The 20,638-nt window shown below is 36.5% G+C and overlaps 1 protein-coding gene across 3 annotated transcripts in view; it reads left to right on the top strand.

The window, feature by feature from the left end:
* The window catches only part of LOC110831290 (uncharacterized), a 68,793-nt gene that overhangs the window by 23,120 nt on the left and 25,035 nt on the right, over positions 1–20,638 (top strand). For all 3 annotated transcript variants that reach the window (XM_022067127.2, XM_087351394.1, XM_087351395.1), the window contains exons 10-18: positions 1,041–1,190; positions 3,696–3,833; positions 5,184–5,308; positions 8,591–8,789; positions 8,876–8,931; positions 9,815–10,010; positions 10,491–10,609; positions 12,717–12,906; positions 19,247–19,573. In XM_022067127.2, the coding sequence (XP_021922819.2) occupies positions 1,041–1,190; positions 3,696–3,833; positions 5,184–5,308; positions 8,591–8,789; positions 8,876–8,931; positions 9,815–10,010; positions 10,491–10,609; positions 12,717–12,906; positions 19,247–19,573 (1,500 nt within the window). The remainder of the gene's footprint in view (positions 1–1,040; positions 1,191–3,695; positions 3,834–5,183; positions 5,309–8,590; positions 8,790–8,875; positions 8,932–9,814; positions 10,011–10,490; positions 10,610–12,716; positions 12,907–19,246; positions 19,574–20,638) is intronic.

The following is a 20,638-nucleotide window of genomic DNA, read 5'->3' as shown; positions in this document are numbered from 1 at the left end:
TTCAGAACTTACCGATTTTAACTCTTTCCTGTGCCTTTTTAATTCACAAAGTCTTTCCTATGTAAGACAATTTTTACTCTGTGTATGTGTAGACACTAATGTTTCAAGAGAAATTAAAGCAGCTTCTCATAAAGGAACAATACCCTTTCTCAACAGACAATTTTTTTTGCACCAAATATGTGGTTGGAATAGTGTTCTTATAGCAAATTGATATGCAATGGCATGCAAATCAGTTGGTGTTAGTCTAAACTTGTACACTCAACTTTGAATACATGGTTTTAATTTCTTCTTCTACTTAGAGTGGTAAACAGATCAAGTTTCATATAATAGTCAGATTTTTACTTGTAATGTGTATGGCCTGTATGATATTATGGATTATTCCACATCCTATTTTCATCTGACTAACTCATGGATCCATGAAATGTAAAACGATGTTATGTATGTATAATTTCTTTACATTTAACCACAAATCAGTTGTTACACTCCACATGCCTCTATAGCACAGTCTTTAATATAGAAAATGTGCTAAGAGTTGCACTGAAGTGCATGACCTCATTTGTAATTGAAGACAAAACTCATTCCATTCTTTCTTCTTTCCAATACCTGTATCTTACAAATGTCAGTAGCAATATTTAACAAAAAACTAACAGAACAAGGCAAACACATGCTTCATTAAATTTATGTGACTACAAATTTGGAACATGATGAAAACAATATGTCTTTTTTGCTACATATTTTTTTATGATACCAGTAAATTATTCAAACAACAATTGGCAATATATTGAAAAAATTGATCTGTTGATAGATGAATAGCAACCTTTCCCTAAATGTGGTAATGAGATAAGTATTTAATGACTGAGTATGTTTATGTAATGAGTTGTTTGTGATAAATTTCATAATTGACAACTAAGTTAGATAATACAGGATATAACACAATAAAAAGTTTATGATTATAATTGATGGAAAATGTCTCCCAGCTACTCTGGTTTTAAAATGCCACCTTCTACAAGATTTCATCCTAAAGTGCATTTGTCATTCAGGTTGTGGACTTGACTGCACACCAAGCTGTGATAGGTTGCCAGTTCCTGAACTTGAACCCTGTGGTAGTGGCATTGTTTTGTGTCAACCAACAAGTCAAGAAACCACCTGCTTCTGTAATCCTGGATACAAGGGTCGAAGATGTGAAACACGTAAGCATGAAATTGTTTCATTTTAAGCTGCTTCATATTAAAATTTGTTATCATTTTATTTAATTTTTTCCTCCATTATGATTTCTATGGTCTTCACCTGTTAAAACTGTCATCCAGTCTTGGAGTTTGTTTAAAATTATCATTATTTGTTTTGTCTAAAATAAAGTATAGAAGAAAGAGCTTTCACAATGAAACAAAATTTAAATGTTTAATTGTTTAAAATAATTTGAAATGACATGTTACATGTGTTCACAGCACTTCATTTCAACCAAAGCTATGCAGTTGAAGATATTTTATTAACAAAAAATTAAAATGTGTGCTGTATTACAGTCTGTGATTATTGTGTGGATCAAATGGGGTAATCCCCATTTCCAAGTATGACAGAGTAAAATGGAAATCCATTAGCAAACAGACTTAGAATATTATATTTTATGAAAATAAATAGAATACAATTAGAACAACAACATTTAGTAATGTATAATCATATATAGCAATGCATGGTGGTGGTGATGTTGTTAATATTCTTTTGGGTTCTGGCACTATATAGACTGGCCAGGAGATGCCAACGTTTTGGAGATGCATACCAACTGCATCTCCATTTTCATAATTTCATAATTTATTTATTACATTGATTGAATGCATGTGAAGGAAAGGATACTAATATATCTTCTAAACAATTTGGTATAATGTGCAAAGAAACACAACTTCCCTGTAATGTGTTCTACACTGTAAAACATGTAATGGACTTTACAGAAGATGTGTGAAAGTTTAAAAATTTGTGGAAGAGAGCTAAATTGAAGGTAGTTGTGAACATGTTTGTGGGTATAGAAAAATTAGGATAGTGTTGTTTATGCAAGGTTTCAAATTTGTTTAATGCTTTAGATTAGAGTAGCAGGCTAATATTAAGCTTTGATTAGAAGTAGGGAAGTTGGCAATGGAAATATTTGGGCATAATGATTCTTAAATTAAACACCAGTTTTCCATGTGAAATTTATCACCTCTGAAAGCCATGAAGCTCCATCAGGATTCCTCGAAAGGAAGGCTGTGTTGGAGACTTTCTTCAGTGGCAGGGTATTGTGTTTTAAAATGGTAGACTTTTAATTGATGGTATTGATTTCATAAATTGCAATTTTAGTATAATTATTCTGTGGTCAGTAAAGAATGGCGCAAGAATTTTTGTTGTTTGTAGAAGGAAATTTCCTTGAAGTGTCATGAAATATGGGTGGCCAAAGATTGGGTGTTCTAGCATGATTGCCCTGCGCCCTGTGCATATGCAGCAGCAACTGCGTAGGCACATTACTTTTGTTCTTCCTCACTACTATGCCCTCCTTATCCACATGCGCCTTTCTGCCAAATGGCTTGTCACTTCAAGGATGCATCAGAGGTGCAAGTAGCTAAAATACATCCTGTTGCATGAGGTATGTGTTTTTTCCAGAAGTGTTTTGAATGGCTGTACAACAAGTCTTAGCATACCTTCTGGCTTACTCAAGGTATTGGGATCTCATAACTCAAGTTTACTGCACAGTGACTTTAGGTATTGACAGAAGATGTTACTGTAGTTAAGACTTCTAGGTTGCTAAAGGAAGTGTTAGGTTGGTTGCACTGATGGCTGTGGATTGTAATGGTGGTGATTACTATACGGGAGGTGATACTCTGAATAATGATGTCATATACTTGATGTTACAGTGTTCCATATTAATAATGTTACATGAAACATCTGCAGTGTCTTTATGCAATAATGTTCATACAAATTTGTAATAACTAAGTTCCCAATTGGTAATTTTATTCAGTGTGACACAAGAATGAAGGTTACAAAATTTTCAATGCTGGAATTTTAACTTATCCAGTATGGGTGGCACAATAAATAATGTGAATGAATGCTGAAATACATGTGTGTCTGGTGTCCAAGATGATCTGAGCACATTCAACATTGCCATTCTCTTCTACCTTTGTAAAAGAACATGTTTTGAACATGGATGTGTGATTGGCTGTGACTGTAAACACTTAAAACATTCTCCAACCCTGACTCATTGCCTTTGTAAATTAGAATGTGATTGGCTGTAGTGATTGCTTTGATGAACCACTGTTAAGCCAAGCTGTACTTCTCAGGAATGAATTTAAGTACATTTCTAGAATTCCTTTGCTATCAGAAAACTCTTAAGTTAAATCATCCATAAGAATAAAAATTGTTGCACTCCTGTTCCTTATTACTGCTACATTTCGAGTCAGAACATCTATGTCAATCTGAAAGCACTGTTTGGGATATTTGAAGAAGGTTTATGTAGCTATATCATTAACACAGATGTATAGCTGCTGAAGGACATTGTTTTTAATGACCCTAGACTTAAGATATGGCTCCTGTCCCAGAACATTTGATGCTACCACATAAAAAATATTTCCACAGGACTATATTAAACCACTTTTGTTGAATGAACATTGTCATGCTTTTATTTTGACATTTTTATTATAATATTCCATGAATAATTTCTCTTTTATGCTTTTCAGCTTGTCCAGATGGTACATTTGGGGTGAACTGTAAGGAACAATGTGGAAATTGTTCAAAAAATACTTACTGTGACAAAGTTAGAGGTATATGTTCAGATGGCTGTGACAGGAGATTTAGGCCTCCACTATGCAAGATGAGTAAGTACACTTTACACATTTAAATCATTTTGAAAAGTAGCATCTAACATTGACATTACCCACGCCTTGCTCCATTTCGAATAACTGTCCTAGTAAAATAAAAATATAGTTTTCTGAATTTTATAAAACCAATATGAAGCCTCTCCCAAGAATCTTTTGTCTTCCCACTTCCGGAAGAATGCCTCAAATTTGCTATCATTAGCAATTGATTTCCAGGAGATACACTCTGATCAAACTCGTTATATTATTATCAATGGCAGCAACTTGGTACAAATTATTTTCTAGTGACTTTGGTGCAGAAGTTTCAAACTCTCGGCTCTAATAGCTTGTCAAATAATGACTCTTTTTCCCTTTACCACACAATTATCAACGAGCCATAATTCATTACATACCACATATTAGGGTTGAACATGGCCACAGTGCCTGAGAGGCAAACCCGAATTCATGTATCCCTCAATTTCCTGAAGTTCCTCATCTTGAGAACACAAACCCCTTATGTAGTGTCTACCAAGAAATGGGGTTGTCACTACATTATACATGACAAATGGTTTCAAATGTTGATATTCATTATCTTCCAGTTTAACATGTGAAGTGGTAACTCTGCAGATCATGGTGACCCTTCCCTCCGTGACATTTCAAACTGATGGGAGGAGGCTCTAAGAGAATGTGGTGAAGACACTTATTGTATAACTGAATTGGCATGATGGATATGGCAGCTCTTCAGTCCACCTCAAACAGGGCTTGACTAGAGATAGGTCACTCCACCCTGACCCTGAGTGGGTTTTCATTCATCTGACACACACAGTTCAAACAATAACATTTAAGTGACTGGACGGTATATATGTGTAGATTCCAGGGTTATGTATGGGTGTCATCTGTTGTGTATCTGTTCATTTTGAGTTTGATGAGTGTGACTTTCTAATTGTTATCGTGAGTCTTTGTAACATAGTTGATGAGTTAATAATTAATATTAATGTGATTGTGATTATTGAATTTTCTGAGGCAATGACACCGATATATATGTATTTGTAAGTGATATTAGTATACACCGTTTACTTTTAATTTCTTACCTTAACCTGTCATAGCTGTTAAATCAGAAAATGAAAAAAATTCAGCATTTTGAAAAGAATCATTTTTCATCTATTAATAAGATTTACAAAGAATTCCAGGAAAATGAGGAATAATAGAAAATTTTCAGACTTGTACTGCAAATTGCAGATTGTTTGGAATTGTTCCTCTTGCAAATATTCAAGAGCATCCATTTGATATGCTCTTTAAAGCATTTGATATATTTATTTTTTTCATTACAAATGATACTATGGTACTAATAATATTGTTTCTATTCCATAGAATATCCAGTATTTGATGAAGCACCACGTTTTATCTCACACACTCTAACTTCAATAACTATCACATTAGACAACATCAGTATTTCTGGAGACATTAAACCTACTAAGTATCATGTACAATATGTGGTAAGTAATAGAATTTACAAGAAGGAAAGGAATTACTTTTATGAATGATAATAGAAACACGATGTATTCTGCTCAGTAAAATTATGATGTTTGAAGAACTGGTACATATAAAAGACAATCATTGGTACTGGCAAGGTATGACATTTTTACAGAGTCTAACATTTAAAATGCAACCCATCAACAGTCATGTATTGTTGTTCAAAAATGAAATCTGCTTACAGTTGCTGTCTCCTTCCAGTTGTATAAAATATTCACTTAACCTCCTTCATTACATTGATGTCATCCTGTTTCTTAGGTTGTATTGCCTGATGGAAACTTAAACCAGACTTCCTGCTGATGTTAACACAGTTTTACTCAAGACATTCCTCCTGCTGCTTCATATGTAGACTGTCTTCCCTGCAATGTCAAGCCAGTTTGTAATGTCACTTCCTGACCTGCCAGCATTCTTTTCCATGGCACGATTTCTCTATATGATCAGTTCACCTGTACTTGCCCTATGTCCTCCTTGAGTTTCTATTCATTTTCTTTCCTGCTTCTTTATCTCTGGTTCTCCCTGGAATGTAACATTTTGGTGTTGTCCATTTGGCCTCAGTCTCTTTCAGTCAGAATAATCTATTTAACACAGTCCAAGTAATATGAGTATCATTGTGCGCTCTGATTTTGAACCATTCAGGTGTTGAATAAACTCTACATATTTATATTCTCCATACATTGTGATGCTGTTCAATCCCTATATGTGATTGAGCCAAAGTGGTAGTTCTGATTTATTTGAATATGAAGTGAATCTGACAAAATCAGTTGTTCCACCTCTTCTTGTTATTCTAATTGTTTTTTCTGTATGCCAATTTGTTATGTATCTTCCTTATCATTCCAAAAAACCATAGTTATTTTATATGCATCAAAATATGGCTCATGAGTATTTGTCTATTCCAAAAATCATCAAATGTTTCTAATTTTTTAATGGTATTTGCAACATGTCTATGTTAGATTTATTGTCTCCAGCACTTCTTCATGTTGTGCCATTGAATTATCTAACATTCTTTCCAGCTTCTCAATTTTTGATCTGTAATTAGTTTCAACACTATCAATAACTAACATGTTTGATATTATGATGCCAAAAGAAACAAACATGAGTAATTTTGAAGACCTAATTAGGTCTTTTCCAAAGTTTATATTCTGTCACTGTGCCTTAAGTTAGTTTTTCTGTACTCTATAAAAAAACATGAACGGCATAGTGTGACTGTAGGATTTAAATTGGGCCAGCAGGGTGTACAGTGATAAAAATAGCTAGATATTCTAAAGGTTAATTCAACAAACCACAACAGGATGTTACATACAAGCTAAGTTAATATTTGCTAAAGTAGTCAAGACATTATCTTTCTTTTGTGGAAGCCAAGGGTCACCACCGTTTACAAAATTGCCTGTGAGATAGGCAGTATCCATGTTCTTGGAAATTCCATATTAGCCACAGTAATATATATGAGGTAGACCACAGAGAAAGTGTTTCAGTTCAACTCAAAATGATAAGAATAAAACTAAACATGAAATGAGAAGAAAGAGATTAAACTGAGCAGAAGTGTGAGATATTATAAAGGTGCTTATTTAGAAAAGCCCAACTATAGTTAAGGGATCATAAGTCTCTTTGTGAGTGGGAAAGATACCATTACAATCACGAAGACCAGGGACATTCATGCAGGAAGATACAAGGCAGAGATCTAAATTGAAGGGAAGAGGAAGAAGAAATAGGCATATGTACATAAATATTGTATCATTGTAGGTTGAAAGGTAGACAAAATATAAAAGAGAGAGGAGAGGTAGACACGTGGCTTAGTTCATCTACCTAGCATGGTACAGCTTCTGTTGGTAGTAGGCACATATGCTATATAAGGATAAATGCAATCAGTGGCAATGAATGCATGAAATTTTATACAAATCAATCATTGGTGAAAGAGTTGTTCGGTGTGATCCAAATTATACTCTGTGCGATCTGAGTTGAAAATTTAAGATCTAAATTCATATAAGTGATTGAAGATTATCTTCCACCCTAATTTTATCCATGTACATTCATCATAAATGCATTTTTTATAACTGTGTTTGTATGTGTATCCAAAAGTTGATGATTTTAGTAGTTGACATACTAGTTGCATGATCATCTTAAAAGGGGCATGATACTTATGTTGAGCCGAGCCCTTCCAGAGAAACCAGCAGCTCCTCAGCCATTCAAGAAATTTCCAATATTTTATGGAACTCAAAGGTTCATTACCATTTTTACAAGAGCTTGCCACTGTTTCCTATCCTCACCCAGATGAATCCAGTCCATACCACCCAATCCTACTTTTCTAACATCCATTTTATTATTATCCACTGCCTATGTCTGGGTCTTTCCTTGTGGTTTGCCCACAAAATCACTGTGTGCACTACTGTTCTTTCTCATGTGGGCTACATGCCCTCCACATCTCATCCTCCTTGACTTGATGAGTCTAATTATATTTAATGAGGAGTACAACTTATGAATCTCCTCATTATGCAACTTTCTCTAGCCTCCCAGTAGTTCATCTCTCTTAGGTCCAAATATTTTCCTCTGCACTCTGTTCTCAAACACCCTTAGTCTACATTCCTCCCTTAGTGTTAGAGACAAAGTTTCACACCCATACAGAACTACAGGTAAAATTATAGTTTTGTGTATTTTAATATTTATGTTTTTAGACAGCAGACAAAAAGACAAAAGGTTCTGAACTGAATGGTAGAAAGCATTACTTGAATTTAATCTGCTATTTATTTGGTCATGAATCAAAATTTTGAATTTTTACTGTCACTCCCAAATATCCAAACCTTGCCAATTTTTCAAAGAATCCATTAGCTATCTTTATATTATAGTTTTGCCCTGCATTATGGTGACAAGACATCAACATATACTTAGTTTTGTCTATGTTTACTTCTAGACTCCTCCTTACTAGAATCAGTTAGAACTTCATTATTTTCTTTATGGTATTTATGCTATCTCCCAGGAGATTTACATCATGGCATAGACCAGAAGCTGATGTGTTCTATTCAATTTCAGTCCCACCTGGTTTCCTTGGACCTTTCTCATTTCATATTGAAGCAAAAATGAGTTTGATAGTAGCAGAGATTTTTATCTGCACTAAAATCTTATTAATCAGCTACATTAAATTTCAGTTACAAATTTTTTCTCAGTCTTGATGTGACTGTGTGATTTAGTACATTTATTCTCTATTAAAGCTTCAAACATTACTTAATTTTTTATTCTGAACTCCTTCACAGAAGGCTGAAAGTGCTAATCAAGAAGGAAGTTGGATTACATTTGGTACATTTGCATACAGTGGTAAAGTAAAACAGCATGAAATACCTAAATTAGAAGTTGGATCAGGCTATGGAGTAAGAGTTGTTCTGATTGATGAGACAGGAACAGGTTATTATGGCACTGATATACCACATGCTGTGTACAACACATCTTGTATCCGTAAGTTGCAAATTTGTCATGTTTAAGATTGAATGGAAGTATTCTAAGTAATTTTATTAAGCATAATTAATACAATGTACTTACAGATCCTGATAAAGCGGATGTACAACCTCTTAATTATGGCTTCCAAATAAGTTGGCAGGTAAGTGGAAGTTCTACTTTCACAATTTTATTTAAGATTAGCTATAGAAATCTTTTTAAAGTTATATGAAATTTGGGGATTAATTCTGCCACAAGAAAGGAGGCAGTAGATTCATCCAAATTGTTGACAACCAAATACAACACATCTATAGAGAGTATCATAACCTGGAAGGCCACTAAATGAGTGTTTTAAAGTTCCCTGCAGTGTTTTATATACCATTTCTTTCCAAGCACTCTGTATGCAGAGGAGTGCTTTGTCTGGGTTTGACCTGTAGTTAATTTTTTAAAATTACTCCACCAGTTATTGGTTTCCTATTCTACCTACATCCTTTATTTAACCATTTGTTAGACTTATCAAACCTTAAAATCAATAAAGATCTAAATTTTATCTGAATGAAAGAATAACTCATGTAAAACAGAATCCACTTGCTTTATACAAATATTAAATTAGATCTAACGAGATTCCAGACTTTCTTTGGTAACTAAAGTCTGTAGAGTGTTGATAAATCAGGTTTCAGGCTACTGAAAAGGGTTTAACATCATAATGTGCTGGCTCAAATGTCAACACTCATTTCTGTTCAGTCCGCCATCCATCACATGTTCAAATTACATTACATTATATATTAATTTTAATGTGTGTAGGATTTGAGTGAGTTTGAAGGTGGCTGTCTTCTGGGTAGTCTGGTAGAAGAAACTTCTACCAGACTACATGACACAACAACCTAGAAGACACCCGTCTTCAATTTTATTATGACTTGGTGTAATATTGCTGACTGGTAATCTATACAGTGCTACTTGCCAGAGTTAACTATGCCTTTTGCAACTAGATACATTGCAGTCAGATTGTTTGAGGTTTCCATCTTAAATGCATTATACATTTTCAGAAATCTACTCATCACTGTCCTTCAGGTTCATATATTGTAGATGTCAAAGAAAAAGGAAGTAAGACCTCTGACCCTCAAAATATGTCACAGTTTCCTTTTAAGAAGAAGGACCTGAAACCATTTACAGATTATAGTTGGACACTGTGGTATGGGAATATGTTAATTCTTGCAGGCAACATAACAACCCTTGAAAGTGGTAAGTTGAAACACATATTTAATCAAGTGTAATAAACATTAAAGTTTTAGATTCATGTTCTATTATTTAAAGAGGAAAATTAATTTAGGTTTTGTGGAAATCCTTTTGTCCATCCTTATTATTCCGTATGCTTTCTTGAGTCACCCAATTTTCTGTGCAATGTATAGCAAGGTAAGTTAAGTGCAGGACATGGAACTACTTCTTATCCTTCGTGTAGTGCCATGATCTGAGAATGTGTTCAGTGGTGATGGTTCAATTTTGGTTCCTTGCTGTTGGCAAACAACTTTTATAAATTAATTTGAAATTAATTATTGCTGTTGTTGTTGTTATTATTTGACTGCAGTCAGAATTGCTGTGGAGCATGGTTTTAAAAGTGCTTGACAAAGGATTACAAAATGTTAAATAAGATTTACAATTATAATTGTAGTTTCCTGAAACATTTTGATAAACATCAGCTCACTGTGTATGTGTTTTTTGTAGCTCCCTCTGAAGTGTCATCACTTGCTGTAATGCCACTAAATTCAACTGCATTGAATGTATCTTGGGGTGCTCCAAGTAAACCTAATGGAATCATCAAACATTATCATGTCAGCTACAGGGTATGTTTTTATGCATTTTGTGCTTCCACATTCACTCACTCATGTATTCACTCACTTGCTCACTCACTATACACAGAAATTATTAAAGCTTTTGTTGGTACCACTCTGTACATTTACTTTTCCTTTTTTGTTTAACACAACAGTTTTTACAATTTGAGATTTAAGGCAAATTTCAAGTTGCCTTTTAATACTGCAGTTACATTACGAGTAGCTTTTTTTAGTGCACATAACCCTCATTTGAAACACATAGTGAGTGGTGTTTAGACAGAGATTTGTTAGGATTGTCCTGCACTAAAATATTTTATATGGAACAGTTCTATATTATATCACCAGTTTAAAGAATTCAGATAATCATGTAAGATACCTTCATTCAGTTTATATTACAGATCAAGTTTTGTGGCTAAATTGTTGACATTTAACCTTTACAGCCCATGCATCCTGGCTTATGCTCAATCCAGCCGATCATACAGTACACTAGTGTACTATTAAATTATTAATCTCAGGTCCAAAGTCCAGGTGGCAATGCTGTAGTGTGGCATTTGAATCACCTATTCTCATGCAATTTAAGATAATACATCTGAAAATATGCTGAAGCCACATCTGAGTGTTTGCAGGCCACAGAGATTTCCTTTGATTAAGTTTTAAACCTCATATCTTTCAATCATGAGGAGCATGCTAAGTTATTTTTTCTTCTGTGTAGTTGATGGCATTGACTTAGTCAGTGCTGTCCCTGATGCTGGCTGCTTTCTCAGGAGATCTGTGAAAGGCACTTTAACACATTTTATGGACATGCAAATTTTGATTACTCTGTTCATGAGCTGGCATAGCTCAATAAGTATAGTGACTGGCTATGGACTTGATGACTGGGAAAACACCAGGTTGAATCAATAAGGTGATGGGGCACCTACTTAGTTGCATCCATGAGAAAGATCTGACATCAATCACTGGATAACTTAAGTTGAAGAAACAACAGTGTAAGCCCCTGACATCAGGGTCTTTTTCAGTTTGGTTTGAGGCATTTAATTCCTTCTTTCCTTTCTGCCATGGTTGGTCTTCATATACATTTCCACAATTTCCACTGTGCAATTTCTTATAATTTTCCATTGACAGAACCTGATCTGAGGTTGTAGTTGTTTTCTAACTTAAATTGACCAGTGACTGAGCTCAGTTTCTTCTAATAGACGCAACTGAGTAGGTGCCCCTTCTCACTCTTCATTTTATCTGGTGACTGAAACAGTTCCAGTTTCCAAAACGATATGTGTTTTTTAATATCAGACAATGAACAAAGTCCAGAAATCCAGTAATTTTTAATGTAGTACACTATCTTCAGAACCCTTTATATTTGAAATATTCATTAGCTTCTATTTTACTTCAAGTGGTTACTTGTACTTTATCTGCCATTTTGAAACTCCAATCTCTTTTGGATTTCTTGTGATGTGCCTTCCACTCCATCCTGGCATCTGAACCCAAACCATTCATCTGAATTTCAATTGGCCTACTGCACCTCCGGGGATATTGTTAGATGCTCTGGAAGCTGGTGACTGAAGTGAATGTTGCTCCATCCTAATAACATTAATTTCTCAGAAATGGACTTTCCAATCTGACTGCCTTTGTAATTTTAACACATAAGTTAATACATTAATAGGGTTGTAATATAAGTTTTTAAAGTTATTAAAATCTTCTTTAAATGCCAAGTTACAGCATTGTTTTTTAAGTTGATAATAATGTTATTTTCCCAGTCTTAATAAAACAAATTTACAGGAATGATTTTTGTATTATTCTATATTGCAATAACTTTGGACCAGATTAATTAAATATATGTTAAAAATGCCACGTTGTATTTTCTTTCCAATAACATTTGCATGCTGTTTGTAGCATTTAAAATAACTGATATGCTTACTGCATTATATCTCATTAATGACAGCCTAGTGTAAGGAAAACAGAAGTCATTTATCAAATGATAGACTTTTTGACACTGAAGTTGTTTTCTTGTAACATTTCTTCATGTGAGTTATAATAATGAGCACTTTGACTTTGTTCTGTGCTAGTGGATTGTCTTTGTTTTTTGCCTTCTCTGATAATTTTATGCAAACTTTATTTCTTTCAGCATAACAAATACAAGTCCTGCAAAGGTGGATACAAGTCAAACAATGCATCAAAGGGACAAGTTAAAACAAAGGAAACGTTTGTTGTATTAAATAACTTGTTGGCCTACTCTGAATACTCTGTTGGGGTTGCAGCATATACTGTTGCATATGGCAAAATTGCAAGTATAACCAAGGAGACACTGGAATTGGGTAATGTATTTTCAGAGTTTGGTACTATATGTGAGGGTGAGGTAAGCTTAAGGCTGGGGCCACACGACCGTACAAAGTACGTCCGTTGTAACGCACATCGTGACGTCCGTCATAGAATTATGAAGGGCAAGACCACAGTACGCGACAGCTTCTTCCAGCTCCATTGGGGCAACTGACGCATCACACTGTGCTCGTGTGGCGTCCTCATCTACGTCTGTTGCAACAGTCGTGTGGCCAGGGTCTTAAGCTGCCATCGTAATTATAGTCGTTTTTAATCTCCTTTTATTGGTATGTATGCGGCTTTTCTATACCTTCCATTTCCTACAATGATTCTTGTTAGATGTTTATTAAAAGAATATCAGCATATCTGCCAAATTTTAAAAAAGACACGAATGAATATTAATGACTGTTCTAGTCTGTAGAAATGAAGAGAGGGATGAAAGCTCTGCTTTTGTTGGTTGCCCATGTTTTCTTGTAGACCAATTACTGTAGTGGGGACTGGCATCATATTTACTAGTTCAAGTCCTAGTATATAAATGTATTTTTAATGTGTGTTCTATTTACACAGTTGGCCTAATTATTAACATTTTGTGCTTGTCATTTATTTCACTATATATACTTCAAAGTTTCTTTGTAAAACTCATACCAAGAGCAACTGAAAATGTATTCTGAAATGTGCAGATTGTGATGTTTAAAAATTAATTTCTTATTGTTGTTTATCTGTACACTCCAGTATCTATTTGTAAACAAGCAAACAGTAACCTTCAGTATTATGATTCACATTATCACTATGATTTTTGATGCATTGGTGAGGCTAGAAGTGTGAAGGAAGCAATATTCTTTTATTTTCCTGTGATTTATTGTTTATCATCAATCTAATTTAAGAGTTCTGTATTTGAATGTGACAAATGACTGCAATTATGATGCAACCTGTACAATTACATCACTACCAGTTTGGGACTTAGGAAATTTGAAGTGCTTGTTTTTGTTGCAAAGACTGTATATAAAAAGGAATTATGTGAGTGTTGATATCATAAACTCAAGGTCGGCTGAGTGTATGTGTTTGTAATTGAAAAATTGAAAAGTAAAGAAGAAATAGGCACAAATGTCCATGCATATTAAATGAATACACATTTCAAATGTTATGCATGTCTATAAGATTACATTTTAATGCCTATTGGCTATATATTTAATCCCCCTCTATTTATTTTTGTACAACACTGAATAAATAGCCTTAGCTAGACAATTTTCAGTGCAGTAAAACACAAATTATTCTCACTCAATAGTAGTTGACACAGTGCCATATTTGGTGTAAGGTACCTTGAGATATTACAGAGACATACAGACACACATTCTTATGCACATGCGCGCGCACACATACATGCTACTCAGGTAATGTTGATTTTCACATGTCTCAGATTTGTGCCGTTTTCACTTCTGTCTGTGCAGATGTATTAAGAGTGTTCACACAGATCAGATTTTGTACAAAGTCAGACATGGTACGAGGTGCTACCCAAAAGTTCGGGGAATTTGAATTCCACGCGCGAACCGCTAGATGGGGCGAGCAGTACCCTTTGTGAATTAGTGTGCCAACAGCCGTGAAGGCGAGAGGCCGCGTTCTTGAGTCTCGTGCGTTTTCGTAACGTTGTGTTGTAGTGGTTCGGCGATTTTTTAAACCTGTATAAATGGCAGATTTTAAGGAGCAAAGAATCTGCATCAAATTTTGCCTTAATCTTAAAAAAACTGCTGCAGAAACCCACCGCATGAGTGTGGAAGCATTTGGTGAGAATGCTGTGAGTCAAAGTAAAACTTTTTTGTGGTACAAACGCTTTAAGGATGGACGAACGTCTGTCGACGACGATGAGCGTTCAGGACGACCATCGACAAGCACAACACCGGAAAACATCGCAGAAAGTTCGAGAGGCGATCAAACCGTCAACGGGAAGTTTTATTGTGAAGTTTTGAAGCGGCTACGGAGACCATTACGGGCAAACGTCCGGAAAAGTGGGAGAACAACAGCTGGGTTCTCCACCACGACAACGCGCCCGCCCACACATCGCTCGTTGTTCGGCAGTTTTTGGCTTCCAGTGATTCCCCACCCACCCTATTCGCCTGACCTCGCCCCCCGCGACTTTTTCCTGTTCCCCAAAATGAAATTTCGATTGAAAGGCCGTCGTTTTGACACAATTGAGGAGATCCAGGCAGAATCTCAGGAGGTGCTTAAAACACTCACACTTGAAGACTTCGAGGGATGCATGGAATCATGGGGAAAAACGCTAGGATCGCTGAATCCATGACCAAAGGGACTACTTTGAAGGAGACGGTGGAAACTAGGGGTTATGATAAGCAATTTTTTATGGGCAAATTCCCTGATCTTTTGGATAGCACTTCGTATAACAACCCAGAAGTCAGTCAGTTACCTTCACACCTGCTGTCATGAAAACCTGAAAACTCATTACCCTCAATGTGTATTTCTTTCAGGATATACGAGGTGCGATCAGAAAGTTTCAAGACTGTGTCAATACAGGGCGAACCGGAAGTAGGACGAGCTTCTGCCGCTAGGGGGTGCGGTCTACATTCATAGTGAATCAGTGTGCCAGCTGGCATCATCGAATTAATATTTGTTTCTTAGTTACGGGCGTTTTGGTAGTGCACTACACCGACCCTCCTGCGATTTCGGAATGGCGTGTGCATCAAATTTTGCCAAAGACTCGCCAAAACGGCTACGGAAACCTATGAAATGCTAAAGCAAGCATTTGGGGAGTCCGCAATGGGTCGTGCACAAACTTTTGTGTGGCATTCACGTTTTAAAAATGGCCGAACCTCTGTCGATGATGACGAGCGTTCTGGACGACCATCTTCGAGCACAACGCCCCAAAATGTTACGAAGATTCGGCAGGCCATTCACGAAGATCGACGTCGTACCATCAACGACTTGTGAGACATTGTTGGGATAGGCTATGGGACCTGTCAGCTGATTCTAAAGGAAGAACTCCACATGCGACGCATCATGACAACGCGCCAGTGCACACCGCCCTCAAAGTTCGGCCGTTTTTGGCCTCAAACACCATGGCCGTCATCCCGCACCCTCCCTATTCGCCGTGTGACTTCTTCCTCTTCCCAAAGATGAAAATTCAGCTAAAGGGAAGGAGATTTGAGACGATAGAAGAGATTCAGGCAGAATCGCAGATGGTGCTTGACAGGTTGACAAAGAAAGATTTCCAGGGATGCATCCAGGCTTGGCAGCGGCGCTGGAATCGTTGTGTTCACTCCCAGGGGAACTACGTCGAGGGTGATGGATGAATTTAATACCTGAGATAAGTGTACGGGTTTTTATAAGCGCAGTCTTGAAACTTTCTGATCGCACCTCGTATAATTCATGTCAGTCAGAACTACTTAAAGTTGTACAAAACCAGTTTGCTGAACTGGATTTATAAGTAATTTAAAATGTGTTCAGTATTAAAAATGTGAAAGTGTTGATTGCATGTTATTCACTAGAATTAGAGATGAAACTTTTGAAATTAGTAACTTGGTGGAACATGAAGTGACAAAATCCCACCCATAGCCTGCTATGCAGTGTTAGCAATTTGAATTAACAAATTTTGAGATCAGGAAACAAAGTACAGTAAAATGATATTGATTTGAAATAAAATTCAAGTAAATCATGATACTTTGTGATCACCTAAAATTGAAATTGTGGGTTTGTGTTTTATTCATTAAAAAGTGGAAGAACAGCACCAGTACCTCAGTTATTTGTTTTGAAGAGGAGATTAGAGAAAAATGGGCTACAACCCCCCAAAACTGTCCTGAATTTGAGACCCAGTAATGATGGTTTCTGTACGTGGGAAATTAAACATAATAGAAGAACAGCCCCGAAATCAAAGTTGTTTGTTTTGGTGAGAAGATCACAGGAACTAAGATTGCAATCCCAAATAACTCTCCTAGGTTCAAGACCCATTGAAGATTTATTCATCCAGAAGGGATTCTGGGCAATATATCAGAAACTAATTACTATAGATAACACTACCAAGGGCAGTCAAAAAGTTCCCGGATTTGTGGTACAGCACTGTAATAGTGGGACATATGGCAACGCTTACCTAATCACCTTCAAAATGGAACCTTTGCGCGCACACACACTTGCTCCATCGATCCTGCCATTGTTGGAAGCACCGGCGGAAGGTTTTGTTTGGAATCTTCCGGAGTTCGGCCGTCGCATTCGATTTGATGTCCTCCATGGTTGCGAAACGCGTCCCCTTGAGACCCATTTCAGAGTAGTAAACAGCCAGAAGTCACTCGGAGCGAGGTCCGGAGAGTATGGTGGTTGGGTGATGACGGGAATGCTTTTCTCGGCGAGGAATTGTTGCACAACCAGCGATGTGTGGCTCGATGAGTTATCGTGATGCAGAAACCACCCACCCTGCCATTTGTCGCGCAGATTCCTCCGAACTGCTTGGCGCAACCTCTGCAACACTTGCACGTAGAAATGACCCGTAACAGTCTGTCCAGACGGTACGAACTCGTGGTGCGTCGATGTCAAAGAATGCAATGAGCATCACTTTTTCCTTGGATCGGACGAGGCGTTTTCTTTGGTCGGGCAAACGACGCTGTGTGCACTCGGGTGAGTGCATCTTCGTCTCCGGGTCGTAGGCGAACACCCATGACTCAACACCAGTGAAGATCTTTATGAGAAACGTCGTGTCCTGCGTACTTTTCTCAAACAGATCTCGAGCGATCATCGTGCGACATTCCATCTGATCCGTAGTCAGCTGCCTCGGAACGAACTTCGCACTGACACGTCTCATCTTCAAATCGTCGGACAGAATCGCATGAATGGATCAGTGAGAGATACCAACTTCATGCTCCAACTCCACGATGGTTATCCTGCGATCAGATAGAATCAATTGTCGCACTTGTTCAATCGTTTCCGCGGTTCTGAATGTCGAAGGCCTCCCGCTGCGCTGGTCATCCACCAACGTCTAATGCCCATTCTTAAACAGGAAAAACCAGTCGTAAACTGCGGATTTCTTCAGTGCAGTATCACCGTAAACTTGCTGCAGGGCAGATAGCGTCTCTACAGCAGATTTGCCCAATTCGCACATGAACTTGATGTTCGAACGCTATTCGAACTGCGACATTGCGCCGAATGACCTACACCCACGTCTAACTGAAACGGAACAATAACGATACGGCACGCCGAAACCTGTCCAGACCTGTTGCCACTGCGAGCAGACATTCTCGGCTGCCCACCACAACACTTGCGTGCGCTATCTTATCTCTCATTCTCCGTCTGCAGGGGAATTCCGGGGGAATCTTTTGACTGCCCTACGCATGAAGACAAATAGTATTGGGTTTGCACATTTCATTTTTCTGTGATATTCAGTGATAGGCCTTCTTCTTAGAACATTAGGCTTATGATAAGATTCTGGCAAGAAAGATTGATAAAACAATTTTAACATTTCTCAAATTTTTAATGCAGTAACATTACAGGCATTCTGCTAGTTTAGAATAATTGTCAGTTGTCATATCAGGAACAGGACTTTCATATGTTGATTTATTCAAAATTTTGTTAATTCATAAATTTAATTAGGAATTACTGCTAACAAGTACTGAAAACATGAATAATTGAAATTATAAATATCTTTTGAATGGTTTTTGTACCAGCATTTTCCCAAATGCACAGAACATGTCCAATATTGAGTGATCTGACTCACATGGAGGACCTAGGAGAAAGATGGAATGGTTGTAATGAACAAGTGTGTTGTATAAATTGAGTGGAAAATGGAGTCATTCAGCTTGAGTGTTTGCAAGAGAATACAAGTTAGAGTCACGTATGGTGAAAATTGTATTGATTTTTCTTCATTGTTGCTATTCAAATGTATAAAAATTGCAGCATAAGTTGTTTTGGTACTGGAAGGGAATGTAATGAAAAGAAGTCAGTGCAAGAACTGGAAATATTCTTGAAAGTTGATAAAATGGAATGGACTTAGATAGAAATTGCTTAAGTATGAGTGTATGTATGGAATTCTGCAGTTGACATAATAAATCAGGATGCAGTTAGAGAGAAAAATCACCACAATGTGCAGAAATTGCTGAAAGGATGTGAATCAGCTCTCTTCATTTGTGCAGATAACTGATTATTGTCCTTGCAACAGCACAACCAGTGGTAGCTACATACTTAATTATTTTTCTTCATTATTATGTAATTTTCAGTTATGCTTAGTCAGCAATTTCCACTGGGATATGAGGTACTGTGTGTTCATAGCAAATGTTATCAATTGGTGTATTTTAAATTTGCAGCTCAGCAGTATCTTGGACCAGCTAATTAAGAATTTTGTTTCAGATATTCCACAAGTTCGTCCAGAACCTGCCAAACGCTCAGTAGAGTCAAATAAAGAATATGTTATGTTATACTGGTCTCCACCAAAAGATTGTACAGCTATAAAAGGTTCAATTGGAGGCTATAATGTAACATTGATTGGTTTGAGTCCATGGGCCAGAACAACTCAGATAATGTCAGTAGTGCAAGGAACGCTACAAGAACCATTCGTTAGGTGTGAAAACTTAATTCCATACACACAGTACCATGCCAGTGTGTTTGTTAGGAGTCAAAACAATTTAATAAATCCAGCACTTCCATACAGTGTTAACTTCACAACATTACCAGATGGTAAGTGACAGAGTCTGAAGCAAAGAATGGTTAGTAATACTGTTAGGATGCTTATATACTTCATGATCCACTGACCTCTTTTAGAAGCTTGTTATCACACCTCACAGCCATGAAAGGAATAAATCAATTACATGTCTAATGTGAAGTCAGTGACAATGTTTTGAATTGACTATGCATTGCTTCCATATAATTTCCAGAGTGTGATATTTTTGTTATGTGTATTGTTTCGATAATTGAATGGATAACTTAAATTGAGATGTAAAATAAAGGATTTGAGGTTTTCACGGTGGTGATTCTGAAAATAGCTGTCTTCTAGGTTGTTGCACCATGTAGTCTGGTAGAAGTTTACTGCCTCCATCATCACGTCGGTAAACTTCTACCAGACTACGTGGTGCAACAACCCAGAAGACAGCCATACTTGTGTAAAATAAATTCTGAAATTATACCACAGTTATATAAAGGCCATTATTAGATTCCTTGAGAGAGGTTTGTTATACTAGTGTAAAGAGTGGGTCCCAACTTTTCTTTGGCTTTGATCTATTAGGCAGTTGGTAGGACTCCTTGGATGAGTATAATTTGTTTTAGTTATTGAAAATATATTTAATTGTTCTGTTACATGTTGTTGTTAATTGGTCAGACTGTCTCTATCCTCTTAAGGGTCAGAAAATTATTACCTCTGCTGTGTCTATTAATTTTTTCTGGTTTATGTGCTTATTATTGTCATTTTACACAACAGATAGATACTCAAATACTTCTTCATGTCTCATACGTAACAGATCACTATATGTTATTGGCTGATTGGCCCATAATCAGGCGTTTCTTGTTCATTTCTTTCAGACTATTTCATCCTTGAATATGCTGGTTAGTGATTTATCTAAATCAGGGCTTCAATTACGTACATAGTCTGTTGTTGTTTTTTTAAGTTAAAAAGGTTAAATTTTATTGATCTTTGTTGAAAATAGGAGTGGTCATTTTAATTTGTATTTGTAGATCATATTGGCCATATATTTTAAACTAGGTGCAATGAACTGATTCAAGCAATCTGAAAAACCAGAGCACATCCAG

The sequence above is a fragment of the Zootermopsis nevadensis genome, unplaced genomic scaffold (assembly GCF_977971745.1).
Source record: "Zootermopsis nevadensis isolate Lab colony 2312 unplaced genomic scaffold, Znev_1.0 Znev_ptg000019l, whole genome shotgun sequence".
Lineage (NCBI taxonomy): Eukaryota > Metazoa > Arthropoda > Insecta > Blattodea > Termopsidae > Zootermopsis > Zootermopsis nevadensis.
This window is presented reverse-complemented; position numbering and strand designations above follow the sequence as displayed.